At 49.1% G+C, this 12891-nt stretch overlaps 1 protein-coding gene across 3 annotated transcripts in view; it reads right to left on the bottom strand.

Annotated features, from left to right (window-relative positions):
- Window positions 1–6354: 6354 nt before the first annotated feature.
- The window catches only part of FKBP8 (FKBP prolyl isomerase 8), a 54025-nt gene continuing 47488 nt past the window's right edge, over window positions 6355–12891 (bottom strand). For all 3 annotated transcript variants that reach the window (XM_074204743.1, XM_074204741.1, XM_074204742.1), the window contains 5 exons: window positions 11458–11675; window positions 11061–11233; window positions 10656–10733; window positions 8589–8726; window positions 6355–7281 (listed from right to left, as the gene is read on the bottom strand). In XM_074204743.1, the coding sequence (XP_074060844.1) occupies window positions 7195–7281; window positions 8589–8726; window positions 10656–10733; window positions 11061–11233; window positions 11458–11675 (694 nt within the window). In that variant the 3' untranslated portion in view covers window positions 6355–7194. The remainder of the gene's footprint in view (window positions 7282–8588; window positions 8727–10655; window positions 10734–11060; window positions 11234–11457; window positions 11676–12891) is intronic.

Genomic DNA, 12891 nt, shown 5'->3' with positions numbered 1-12891 from the left:
GATCACATAGGCCAGTTTTGACCTCCTGTCCTCCTGACTCCAAGATCACTACTCCATTTAGCTGCCCTACAAACAAGAGGAAATCTCCTAGTTGGGGAATCAAACCTGGGCCTCCAGCATGACAGGTGAGGATGCTGACCACTATACAATGGTTGAGTGTCTTATATGACTTTTTTTTTTTTAGGTTTTTGCAAGGCAAATGGGGTTAAGTGGCTTGCCCAAGGCCACACAGCTAGGTAATTATTAAGTGTCTGAGGCCGGATTTGAACTCAGGTACTCCTGACTCCAGGGCAGGTGCTTTATCTACTGCACCACCTAGCCGCACCCCATTATATGACTTGTTGCACATGGCCATTCAGTGTCTGAGGTGGGATCCAGGTCTTCCGAACACTAAATCCTTCACTATCTGTTACTACTTCTTTTCTGGATGAGGAAAATAAAGACCAGAGCAGGAAATGATTTATCTGTGGTCACAGGAGAAATAAACAAAACCCAGGTTTTCAAACCTTAAATCTAGGGCTCTTTATACTAGAGTATGTATATGAAATAAAGACACATGGATGGAGAAGAGAAAGGACCAAAGCTAGAGGCAGGGTCCAAGACAAGGGTCTGGAGGAAATACACAAGGTCATCTTTTGGGAGAGGGCATAATGTGTATTTGAGGTGGGGAAAGACTAGCTTCCATCCTCTCTGGCTGTCTGACCTTGGCCTGAAGTGCCTTATAGAATTAGTTTATAATACCTTAGCTGTTTAGAGCCAGATGATTCCTTGAGGTTCCTAACAGAACCAGGAACCTCCCCATGTTCTAACAGTGACTAAAGGAAAATATTTGAATGTAGCTACAGATTTCATTTTCTGTAAGGGCATCTAATAAATCTTTTTGTTAGGATGGTACCTGTAGTTCAGAGCCAGAACCAGAGCCTGGGTCAGCCTTCTGAGTTGTAAAGATTTCTGAGTGGAATTTAGGCCAAGTCAGTAATTCAATTAAAAAAAAAATAACTCTCACTGTTGCACTTAATAAGACTGGAGAGAGGAGGTGAAAAACCATCACACAAGTCCAGGTTCTAGGCCCAAAGGCTAGAAAAATTTAAAATTCGGTTTAAAATCCTTGAGGACAGGAACCAGTTCACTTTTGTCATCTTTACCCCAACACTAAGCAACATGGCTGGCATGTAGGAGGTGGGCAGAGTGGTGGTTGAAAGGTCAGAGGACGAAATGGGGGACTGTGAGTAAAATACGAGGTGACAGAAACATGGGCTGCCCAGTGGATATTGCAAAGAGCCTGGGAGTCTGGAGTCTTGGGTTCAAATTCCAGCCCTTCCAGTAACTACTGAAGCTACATAAATTTCAGCTTCCTCTTTAGGACCTCAGTTGCTAAGATCAGAGGGCTGGAAGGAATCTACAGGACCTTGCTTCTGAGTGTTAGGAAAATTAGAAGGGTGTAGCCACCAGACACCCTTATCAAAGCAAGAGAGAAAGGAAATCAGTCTTCAGCTTCAGGAGAATAAACCAGTCCTCTTGGGGAGGTCAACCTGGGTGGAGGGAGGAAGCTGGGGTAGACAAGTTATTTGCCAAGGAAACTGAGTCTCAAAATTCTCATGGCCTCTGTCTTCTAATTCACTCCACTCTAATGCTCCAAATTCACACTCACACAATTCATTCAATAAGCTTTTATTATTTATTAAGCCCTTGTGAAGAGTCTAGCTCCTTAGATTTGAACAGCACCTTCATTTAACAGAGGAGAAAAGGAGGTGCTGAGAGTGCCAATGACTTGCCCAAAGTCATACATGACAGATAGAGCCAGGATTGCTCCCCTTCAACATATTACCTGGGATGCACCTGTTAGTCTCTGAGAACACAGAGAATCAAAACAAAACAAATTCAGAGCCTACATTCTATGAGCTAGAGGCAATACAACATCCACAGAACCCAAGGCAGAGGGTGGTAAGGGCAAAGGAGGATTTGAGGAGAGAGCACTTTTATCTTGGGGGGTTTGGAAAGGCTTCAGAGAATACTGAAAGCCCCAAGAAATGAGGATGGAAAGTCTTCTAAGGGTGGGATGACATGTGTGCATGGCTGACTTAATTATTACAGAGACCAGGGACTTCATGGGAAGAGCATAAAATCATCTCATTGGGAATATAACTAATACTTATGAGGGCATTAAATTTTATGTTTTACACATATATTATTATTTCATTTGATCTAATCTTATTAAAACCTACAATGTGAAGTTCTATGAGATAAATCAAATGCCAGGCTGTGCCATTTTTTTCTCCTGCAGTCCCTAGGGAGCCCTGGTGGAATTAAGAGCAAGTGGATAACCATGGCCAGCTCTGGGCATTAGATCACTGAGACAGCTGTGCCAAGAATGGATGGGAGAGGACTTGTTGTCTAAACTCCAGTGCTCTCACCCTTTATCCTAGTCTCCCTTTTACTGAGTCACTGAGGCTCAGAGGAGAAGATTTGCAGTAGAAGAGCCAGTAGAACCTGATCTCTTGACTTCCCAATTCTGGTTCCATACTCTGTCTCAAAAAATTCAGTCTAGGTTCAAATGCTAGGTGAGAGGTCAGTGACCTAGGCTGAATAAGTATGGAGATGCCTTTCCTAACTCCCCAGATTCCAACTAGGATCTCAGGTATCTTTTATAACTAGCCAAGGTGAAAGGAAAACATTTTCCAGGATCCTATAAATATATATGCAATATATGTATTTGTAATATATACATATATGTAAAACATATACATTATATATATTTATTGCAATAGACTTATATATTAAATATGCAAGCTATATTTCTATATACTAATGGCATGTTAATATATTTAAAATTATTAAATATATTAATATCTGTAGGATACTTGTTACTTATAATATGTATAAACATGACCAATAAATATGTTCCTATATACATGCAGATAATAACTGGCATGTATAGAGAACTTTAAACTTTGCCATTTACATATATGATCTCATTTGAGTCTCACCCTAAGAGGTTACAGCTGATATGTTAAGTGATTTGCCCATGGTCACCTCCCTAAGTGTCTGAGGTAGGATAAATACCACAAAATCAAGCCCCAAAGTCTTCTGGAATGTGCGAGACCAGAGTATCTATCAGGATCCCCCAGCTCCTACATTGTTTCTCCTTTTCTTTGGCCCCCTTGCCTTTGCTGTCTCTCAGACCACTGGGGGTCCCTAGTTCAACACTCCTAACCCAGACTCCCCTTGGAGAGTCAAGGCTCCCTTTGCCATCCTCTAAATAGGTTTGAGCTGGTTATGCCACCCTTATCTTCACTGGTTCCATCATGCACCTCCTGAAAGTGAACACCCTGATGTTTTTAAGACACCTGCTCTGAGTGACCGCTGCACTTCTGACCCTCAGGGTGCATCCTTAATGACATACTGCCATGCTCACACTGACAGTCACAAACACAGGCAGCCCCTTGGACTTTCAGCACCAGCACTTGACCAGGAGTGGGTCAAGGATCCCAAGTGCAGGAACTGCTTAGAGACTTTCCTCTTGGCCAGACCCTCAGGGATCTAGGTTCCCATCCAGCAACAGATGGTCCTGAGGCACATGGAGAAAGCATATTAAGGCTTCCAGAAGCTGCCTCTTTCCTGGGCATGAGCAAGATGAGAGCAAGGGCATGTGGTAGAGGCCAAAGATGTAATCAAGGATGGAAATCAATTTGGACTTGACAAAAGACAAACAAACAGACCCTAGTGGAAGGCTGGGGGTATAGGCATAGTGGTGGTTGGTGTTGGTGTAGTGCCTGAAGGCCCCTACCAGTCTTGGCTGCCCATGTCTGGCCTTCAGGCCCCCAGGACCTTTCTTCTTTCAGGGCAGAGGCTGGCATGTATCTGCCTTCTGGCCTACCATTCCTCTGAGCTCTGGACAAGGTCAGAGTTCCAAACTATGAAACCACACCCTAGTCCCTTAAGCCGCATCGGAAACTCAAATGGTACCCACAAGCCCCTCTAGGGACTTCCCAGTCAGATCATACAATTTGAGTGCTGATCTGGTATGGGAGGATAAAGAGCCCTGAACTTTTGGGCTGAAGAGCCGGAGCTTAAACCAGATCTGGGGGAAAGAATTCCATCTCTGACTCACATGGACTTTCCTTCCCTCAGCCTTGGTTTCCTCATCCATCAATTAGCATTTTTTTTAAAAATGCTTTCTAAACTTTGGCATGATATAGAAATATAAGCTATTTAGAATAATTCCTCTGAGGATCTGGTGCTTTCAAGGAAATAGCAAAGGCTAGGGTCTAGGAGCTCCCTGGGGTCCCATAGCCAGAGGGCCCTGGGCCCCTAGAGTCCCTTCCAGGAAACTCCTAATGGCCAACACAGCTGGGGTGGAGTAGAGATTAGTCACCAGACCAAGTCAACCCAGGGAGCTGTTTCAGGGAAGGAGGGAAGTGGTGCTGACAGGAAGCAAGGGGAGGGGGGAAGAGGTGACTGGGGAAGCCAGTCAAGGGACCCTTATGGAGATAGATCAGCCCAGCTTTAAACACCAGCCTCATTTCCCTTTAAGTCCTGGAATAGGAGGGAGGGGACCACCAGCAGAGGGTAGCCCTTGCTTTGGGAAGGGGACAATCCCATAAAGACTAAAAAATAGGTCCCAAAGCAAACCAGAAATGGGGGGAGGGGAGAGAAGACAGAGTATTCATCTTGAATATTCATACAGTTCCACAAAGTCAGCCCAGGATAGTTTACAGATGGGCTTGAGGTCCAAACCAGTAAGGGGATGTGGGACAGTCCCTGGAGCAACTGCGAGTTAGGAGAAGCCAGGGGATGGCCCCATGAGGCATTGGCCCCAGGCAGCCCTTGGGTAAGAATGGGGGCATGAGCACCAGGGAAGTGACTCATCCTCCCAAATTCTGAGCATTGCCAACTTTGAAAGCACTGACAGGCTCTTCCAACACCCCCCCCCCCAGAGTCTCTCACACCTGCCTGTCATGGAGCCAAAAACACCCACTCTCCCAGAAATGAGGGGGTTGGAAAAGATGATCACCAAGAACCCTTCCTGCACAAAATCTCGAGATCTGGTGGGAGCGCAGCCCAGGGGGGGAACTGTGGGAAGAATGGCTTTCGGAATCAGTGGGATCTGGCTCCCTCTGGGGTCTTTGGGCCAGATGACCTCTGACAAGGCAGGCTTCCCCCTCGGCTGTCAGATGGGAATAAGAGGGCTGCCCACAGAAGCTGAAGGGGAGGCACATGCTTCATAAACACTCCTGGACTACATAGTGCCACATGAGAGTGATTATCACCTATTAGAAACTTGGAATGTTAATGGTGGGAGGAACCATGAAACAGACTGTCCAGGCAGGGAGAGCCAAAGGTAAGAAGTATGACTTAGCAGGGTCCTCAGAACAAGGGACTGCCAAGAGGTGGAGTGGTGGTTGGTCCTTAGGCCACATATGTGTGTGCATGTGTGTGTGTATGTGTATAGGCATATATATATGTAAAAATGGCATTTTAAGGCTTACAAAGCACTTTACAAGGGATGTCATTTGCTCCTCACAACCACCCTGGGAGGCAGGTGCTTATTATGTACATTTTACAGATGAGAAAACTAAGGCTAAGAGAGGTAACTTGCCTAGGGTCACGCAGCGAGCTGGGAGAGCCCTTAGGACAGAGAATGTCAAGATCTGGGAGGAACCTTAGATCAGATGTCAGATCCAGGAGGGCCCTTAGAACAGTATGTCAGAGCTGGACAGACCCTTAGAACCCAGAATGTCAGTTGAGGGGGCCCTTAGAACAGACTTTCAGGGTTGGAAGCTGGGAGGGGCCTTAGAACACAGAATGTCAGAATTGGGAGGAGCCTTTAAACACAGGTCAGCCCCTGAGAGATCACCTGGCCCAATCCATTCAAGTTAACAAGAGGGGTAATCAAAGCCCAGAGGAGGAAGTCATTGGCCCCCAGGCCCAGTCTTCTCCCCTGCCCTGGGGTGCTCCCTTGGGGATGCATCTCTCCTATGAGCAGGTAGCAGGACTCATGTAAGTTTCTCTAGGAGAAAGGGAGGAGGAGGGTGATGGAATTTCTGGGGTGTGAGGCAGGAGGGCGGCTGAAGGAGGAGGCTTTAGGTCCAAGAGCCAGGGAGTGTCCACTCAGCTTCCCTGGCCTCTTCCACCACACGCAGACAAAGACGCACACAAACATGCACACCCCAGCAGACACATGCAAACATGCATTGTGTAGACAGGGCCACACATGTAAAGACACATGTGTACATGTGTGTGGAAAGATACATAGGTTAGACACACATGTGCATAGACTAGCACAGACACATACACACACACTCACACGCCTGCCCAGAGCCGGCAGAAGAAGCTGAGGGCCCCAGGCAGATCGACCAGGTCGGGCACTTTATTTTCTAGGCTTTCCCATAAGACAACAGGAGGCGCCATACCTAGGTCCAGTAAACTCAAATGTGGGGCTTGAGAAGAGAGCTGCACTCACTGCGGGCAGGGGCAGCATGGATTGGGTGAAGGGGAGTGGCACATGAAGACACCTCTGCCATGGCAAGGGGCATTCTCCTCCCACTTAATATAAGCCACTTCTGTATCCACAGATATCCCCCAGTCCCATGCCAGGGAATCCTGAGGCTGAGCCTAGGAAGGAGGATGGGAAAATCCCCCCAGATTGGGGCAGAATGTGCTTCAGGTCTGCTCCTGCAGGGAATGCTCAGGGCAAAAACCAGCTCAAGGGCTCCAGGCCTGGCCAAGGGACAGGGCCTGAGCTCACTCACAGTGCCCCTTCTCTGTGGGCAATGTGAAAACACCCACTTCTAAGGCCCATCCCCACTATCTTCATCACAACATTCTCGGGAGAGTTGGGCTGGTGCTGGGGTGCCTTTGACCTACTTCCATTGGTCTACCATCCCCTTGCCCATTGGGGCTATATGAGATCTTTTGGCTGGCTCTTGCCAGACAGATCAGGGCCCCAGGTGTCTGCTCAGCTCTGGTGGGGAGGACTGAAGAGGGAGGGAGACAGGTGCCCCCTGACTGGGTGGTCAATTCTCTTCATTCATTCACAGGGACTGACCTAATTCTAGGTCACCGCCCAGGTGGTATATGAGCTAGGGCATATCAGGCTTTGGGACAGGAAAAGGATAGGGAAGATGCAGGCCTGGGGCTGGAAGGCAGAGGGGAGCCCAGGCAGCAGTAGGCAGCATCTGTCTGTCCAGGCTTTCAATTTCTGGCAGCAATGACCACAGATAGAGCCACGCCCCCAAGGGCTACAGCTGTTGCGCCAAAGAGCCATTTCCATGGAATGGACTGTAGAAAAAAACAACAAAGGGAAAGGAAAATGTTTAGGTTGTTGTTCATCCTCTCTCTGCCCTGAGCAACCCACCATCTCCCCAAATCTGTTGCCAAACCCACTGCTGAGCCAAGAGTTAAGAGGCAGGTCCTGACCTGTGACCAAGAGGACAGAAAAGCCCAATGTCTGGTCATGTCCTCTGAACTAGAAGGGAAAAGCCAAAAGCCTTAGCCTGGCACTCAAGGCCCTGCACGATCAGGCCCCCAGCTTACTAGTCCATTTTCCCCTCTGGCCAGGCTGCTTACCACCCAGGCCCCAGAACATCCTTATGTCATCTTCCATGAATTTGTTTCCTCTCTCCCTCTACTAGGGATGCTTCTCTTTTTCCATTTTTTCTCTCTCTCTCCCCAAAGACTTTCCCTATATTTGAATGGCCAACTCAAAGCTCACCTCTTCCAGGAAGCCTTTCATGACTGCTCCAGACCCCAGAAAACATTAAGGTCCCTGGCCCTTGGCATGGTCATTTGGGGTCTCCTAATATCTAGCGAAGTATTCTTTGATTTTTCCTGTATATGTGGTTGCTGCCTCCTTGACCAAAGTGTGCTGTAAGGACTAACTCTTCTGTTCTTCCCTTTCTCCAAAGCCCAGCCCAGCAGAATGCCAATCCCAAAGGAAGCCCTCCTTAGGTGCTGATGGGCAGGGACCTACAGGGTCAGGGCTGGACTTCACTCTGACCTGGGATTTCCCTAAAGCCTCCCAGGGAAGGTTCTACCCCTTTAAGGGAGGTTCACCCCGTCTAGCCCAGAGTAAGAACTAAGACAAACTACAAACAGAAGGGAGCTCAGGGATCCTCTGCCTAGGACCAAGAGATTCTGGTTCCAGTTTCTGCCACTAACCTGAAAGATGACTTCTGGGTAAGTCCTTCCCCAACCTAGGCCTCCATTCTTAGCTCTAATCTGAGTTGATGCCACTCACACTTAGTTCTGTGTTCTTAGGGCCTTTCCAGCTCGGACATTCTGTTTTAAGGTCCCTTCCAGCTCTGACATCATGCTGCATTCTAAGGGCTCTCCTGGTTCTGACTGTCTAGGTTCTCTGACTGCTGACATACTAAAGTCCCTTCAACTCCTAAAATTCTATAACTATGCCAACCAGTGACTTCGCTCTGAGCTGGCAGAGCTATTTCAGACTGTGTGGTTCCACCCCTGGCACTGCCAGAGATGACAATGCTTGCCCATAGCACTAAGGGGGCCCCCCACCTTCCTATCCAGTCTAAGACAGAGGTTGGACTCATTGCACACATTCCCCCCACCTCCAAGTCCCTTACCCGGGGACCCTTGGGGGGGCCCTTGGCAGGCAGTCCACTGACACCAGCAGTGCCAAGCATCTTCTTGTACATGGCAGTCTCTGTGTGCCTCTGGGCAGCATGCTTCTTCACCAGCTTTGAGAGTTCTGAATGAATAGTCTGCAAGGGGAACACAGCAAAGACAGAGAGGGTCACCCCACCAAGTGTTAGGGAAGGAGGCAGGCAGAAGCAAAATAGAACCCAAAGCTCTTGGAGAAGCAGTAAAGGAGGCCCCATTCAAGGCCTCAATCTGCCAAAAGTGGAAAATGGAGCTAGCAGCTTTCCTAAAAAAACAACGAAAGACAAATGTCCTGACTTGGCTCAAGCATGCCCCAGATGTTCCTTTTGCCTTAGGGATCCCCTGCTCCCCTCCTAAGCATAATAAATAATGGGGGCACCAGTAAAATCTGTGAGGGTCAGAATAAGGGAAGAGGGCTTCTGGATTTCCAGGACATAAAAGTGAATGAAGGAACAGAAAAGAGGATACTTATCCTCCCCTCTTCCCAGGGAAGCTAAGGTGGGGGATTCTGGGGTCCAAATAGGATGGATGAGGACAAAGAGGATGAGACAAAGAAGAGTGAGTTGGTAGAGGGGCTGGGGCAGAGGGAAAGTTGAAAACCTAAGGAAAACTACTTTGCCACCCCCTGAACTCCCCCTGAGTCCTGAGGGCCCTCCCAGCTCTGACTTCCCATGTTCTAAGAGCCCTAAGGGCTCTGACATCTTGTGTTCCAAGGACCCTCCTACTTCTAACATTCTGTGTTCTAAGGCAGAGGTGTCAAAGTCATCCTCTTGGACTCTCAAGTTTGCTCTGAATCATAATGCAATGTAATTGGGAATGTTTAACAAAATAAATAAAAATAGAAACAACATAGATAATGGTAATTTGTGGATTTGTTTCTTTTTGAGCTTAATCCCACTAGTCTAAGGCAATTTCACTCTCAAACTTAGAGACAGAATGGTCCATAGAGGTGGTCTAATCCAAACACCTTATGGTATAGCACAGGGCAGGGAACAGCTCTGGTCCTCAGGTCATATTAGTCTGGAGCTGCCACAGCAACACAGGTGGGTCTTGAGATTCAATAAATCTATTAGCTTTTTAGGAGGGAATTGTTTGACCAAATATAGCCTGCCAATGATGTTATAAATATCCAAATGACTTTTGGCAGAAAACAGGTTCCCCACCCCTGAAACAAATGAGGGACATGTAGGCCCAAGAGATAACATGACCTGCCCAGAGTCACGCAGGGAGTTAAGAGGCAGTGGCTAGATTCAAACCCAGGCAGCCTGGCTCCAAATCCATCATTCCTATCACTTCACAGCATTCTTCTAAGGCCTTAGGAGCTCATTTTCTAATAATAAGAAAAACTGGGGTCCACTGTATCTTCTCAGGACTAATCACAGACCCTTGCTCCTGCTCCTGGGCCACTAAATGTTCAAAGTGTGGAAGAGACAGAGATCAGTTCATGCCTGGTCAAAGAAGCAGGGTCATGAGATAAAAGGACCAGAGGGTGCCCACCCAGTGGAGCCACTACATTGGGAGGCAGGAAAGTATTCTCCAAGTTGGACAAATGGGAATGGCCCTGTGCTGACTGGCACTGGTCAAGAGGCCGTCAAGGGGCACAGTCTAGTGACACCAAAGCTGCCTGCCTGCTGGGTAGGCTCACTAAGACATAGAGCTGAGAGGGACCCATAGGTCATCAAGCCCAAGGCCCAGGGAGGGGAGTGATCTGTCCACAAACACACAGGGGCAAGGAGCCAAGTCAAGATTCAAATGCAAAGCTCCTTCTGCTTCACCTGAATGCCTTCCCCAAGGGGCAGCTGCTGCTAGCAGAACACAGAAAGGAGGGCAGAGGAGCTAGTTCAGAAGCCACCCTCAGGATTAAAGACTGTCAGAGCAGGGGGAGCTCCAGGCTCATCTGTTTCAAGCTCCATGAGCCATCCTGGCCCCTGGTGTGGGCCACACAGACAGAGGCTGTGGAGAAGGATGAAACACCGCACCCCACAATGTCCCACCCCTCCTAGTTCTCTCCAAAAGGCTTAAGCACTTACCTTGTTGGAAGGCTCCAGTTTGAGAGCAGCTCTCAGGATGGGGATGGCCTCAGCATACTCACCTTGCTGAGCCAGCACCTATAGGGGGCAGGTACAACTGATTAGGCCTCAAGGCAGTACTAAAGCTCCCTATCTATTGGGCCCTAAGCCTTGCTCAGGCAAGAGAAGGGCTTTGTCCCTCCCTTTCCCCAAAGGAGTTTAGTCTTTCAATGGGTAAACAAGATTCTGGATTGGTTTCCTCCCAGTTCTGATATTCTCTGTTCTAAGGGTCCTCCCATTCCTGATACCTGTCAGTCCTGGACTCTCATTCCCACAATAACTGTGTGGCCCAGGCTGCCCTGAGGAGGCTGGAAGTTGATGTGGGCCAGGGCTGGCCAAGGCATCCTCTGGCTACCTCAGACTCACCTTCCCCTTCCGGAACAAGGCCTTAATGTTATCTGGCTGGTGGCTGAGTGCCAGGCTGCAGGAATTCAAGGCTGCACTGTAGTGGTCCAGCTTGAGCTGGGAGGCAGCCAGGTTGTTCAGACACTTCACCTTCAGCTCCAACAACTCGGCCTCCTCTTCTGGACTTACATCAACTGCCATGGGGTGCAAAGGAGGCTAAGGGGACATAACCCTTCTCCCAACCCACCCTAGCCCCTGGAGAGGTAAAAGGCTCAGTCATAGCCAAGGAATGGCAGGAGTGGAAGGGCATTACTGGGACCACTGTAAGGGCTCCAGGATGGAGGCCAGGGAATCCCTCACAGAGATAGAAATTGCATGAACACTCAGTCCCTTGGGGAAGTGACAGACCCCAGGTCACCTTTAGAGCTGGCACTGATGGCCTTAAGTGCCAGGTCATAGGAGTTGGCAGCCAAGACAAAGTCGGCTCTCTGGTAGTGGGCATTCCCACACTCCCGCTTGCGGTCGGCCAGGATGATGCGCTCTCGTCCACTCAGCAGCTCCAGGTCAGGCCCATCCACTGCTGTCTGCAGAGCTACCTCGAGGCGGAGGGTTGAGTCAGGAGGGATGGCAGGACTCCTGTGGGCCCCAGGGGCCAGAAAATCCAGGCATCTTAGAGGGCATTTGACACAACCTCCCCACTCCACAGAGTCCCCAAATGAAAGGAGGGGAGGCACGGGATTCCAGGTCCTGCCCAATCCCCAGTGCTGATTCCAGATGATTCACTTTCCCTCCCTAGGCTTTAGTTTCCTCATTTGGAAAATAAGAGAATGAGACCAGATTCCTCCAAGGTCCACTTCCAACTGGGACATCGAGGGATTTCTGTGCTCTCCCTTACAGAAAGGAGTCCTTCCACAGACTCATTTTCTGACAAGGGACGGGCAGCATCAGTTTTCATCTATCACTAGAAAAAGAATGGGAGGAGCAGGAAGGGCAGAGCGAGCCCCTGGGCTCAGAAACAAGATGAACAGTGAACTGGCTGCCTGGCCTGCCTGGGGAGTTGTCCAGAGACCTCCAGGGAACCTTGCATTTCCCTCCTGAATGGGGGAGGGGGAAGGGCTGAGACAGGGAGGCTGTACATCCGAGAGGGACCGTCATTCCCCAAATGAAAAGGATGCCAGCCCCTTTTGGACTGCAGGTGTCCATCCTGCTCAGTGAAGGAAGTGGACTAGATGCTTGCTAAGGGTTCTCCCAACTCTGCCATTCCACATTCAAATGACCATTCCAGCATTCACATCCCATGTCCTAAGGGCCCTCCCAGCTCTGACATCCTGGGTTCTAAGGACCCTCCCACCTCTGACCTTCAGGGTTCTAAGTAACTTCGCAGCTCTGACCTCCTGGGATCTAAGGGCCTTCCCAGGTCTGACAGTCTGTGTTCTAAGGACTCTCCTAGCTCTGACATCCTATGTTCTAATAACCCTCCAAGTTCTGACAATCTGTGTTCTCAGAGTCCTCCCAGCTCTGACATTTGGGTTCTAAGGACCCTCCCAGCACTGACATCCTTTGTTCTAAGGGCCCACCCAACTCTGATATCCTGCGTTCTAAGGACCCTCCCAGTTCTCACAGTCTGTGTTCTAAGGGCCTTCCCAGTTCTGACCCCCTGTGGTCTAAGGGCACTTCCAGTTCTGACATCCTGTTCTGATGTCCTCTGTTCTAAGGACCCACCCAGCTCTGACCTCCTGTGTTCTATAGACCTTCCCAGTTCTGACAGTCTGTGTTCTCAGGGCCCTCCCAGCTTTGACATCCTGGGTTCTCAGGGTACTCCCAGTTCTGAACTACCATGTTCTAAGGGCAC

This window comes from Macrotis lagotis, chromosome X (assembly GCF_037893015.1).
Source record: "Macrotis lagotis isolate mMagLag1 chromosome X, bilby.v1.9.chrom.fasta, whole genome shotgun sequence".
Lineage (NCBI taxonomy): Eukaryota > Metazoa > Chordata > Mammalia > Peramelemorphia > Peramelidae > Macrotis > Macrotis lagotis.
The sequence above is the reverse complement of the archived record's forward strand: the minus strand, read 5'-3'. Positions and strand labels throughout refer to the sequence as shown.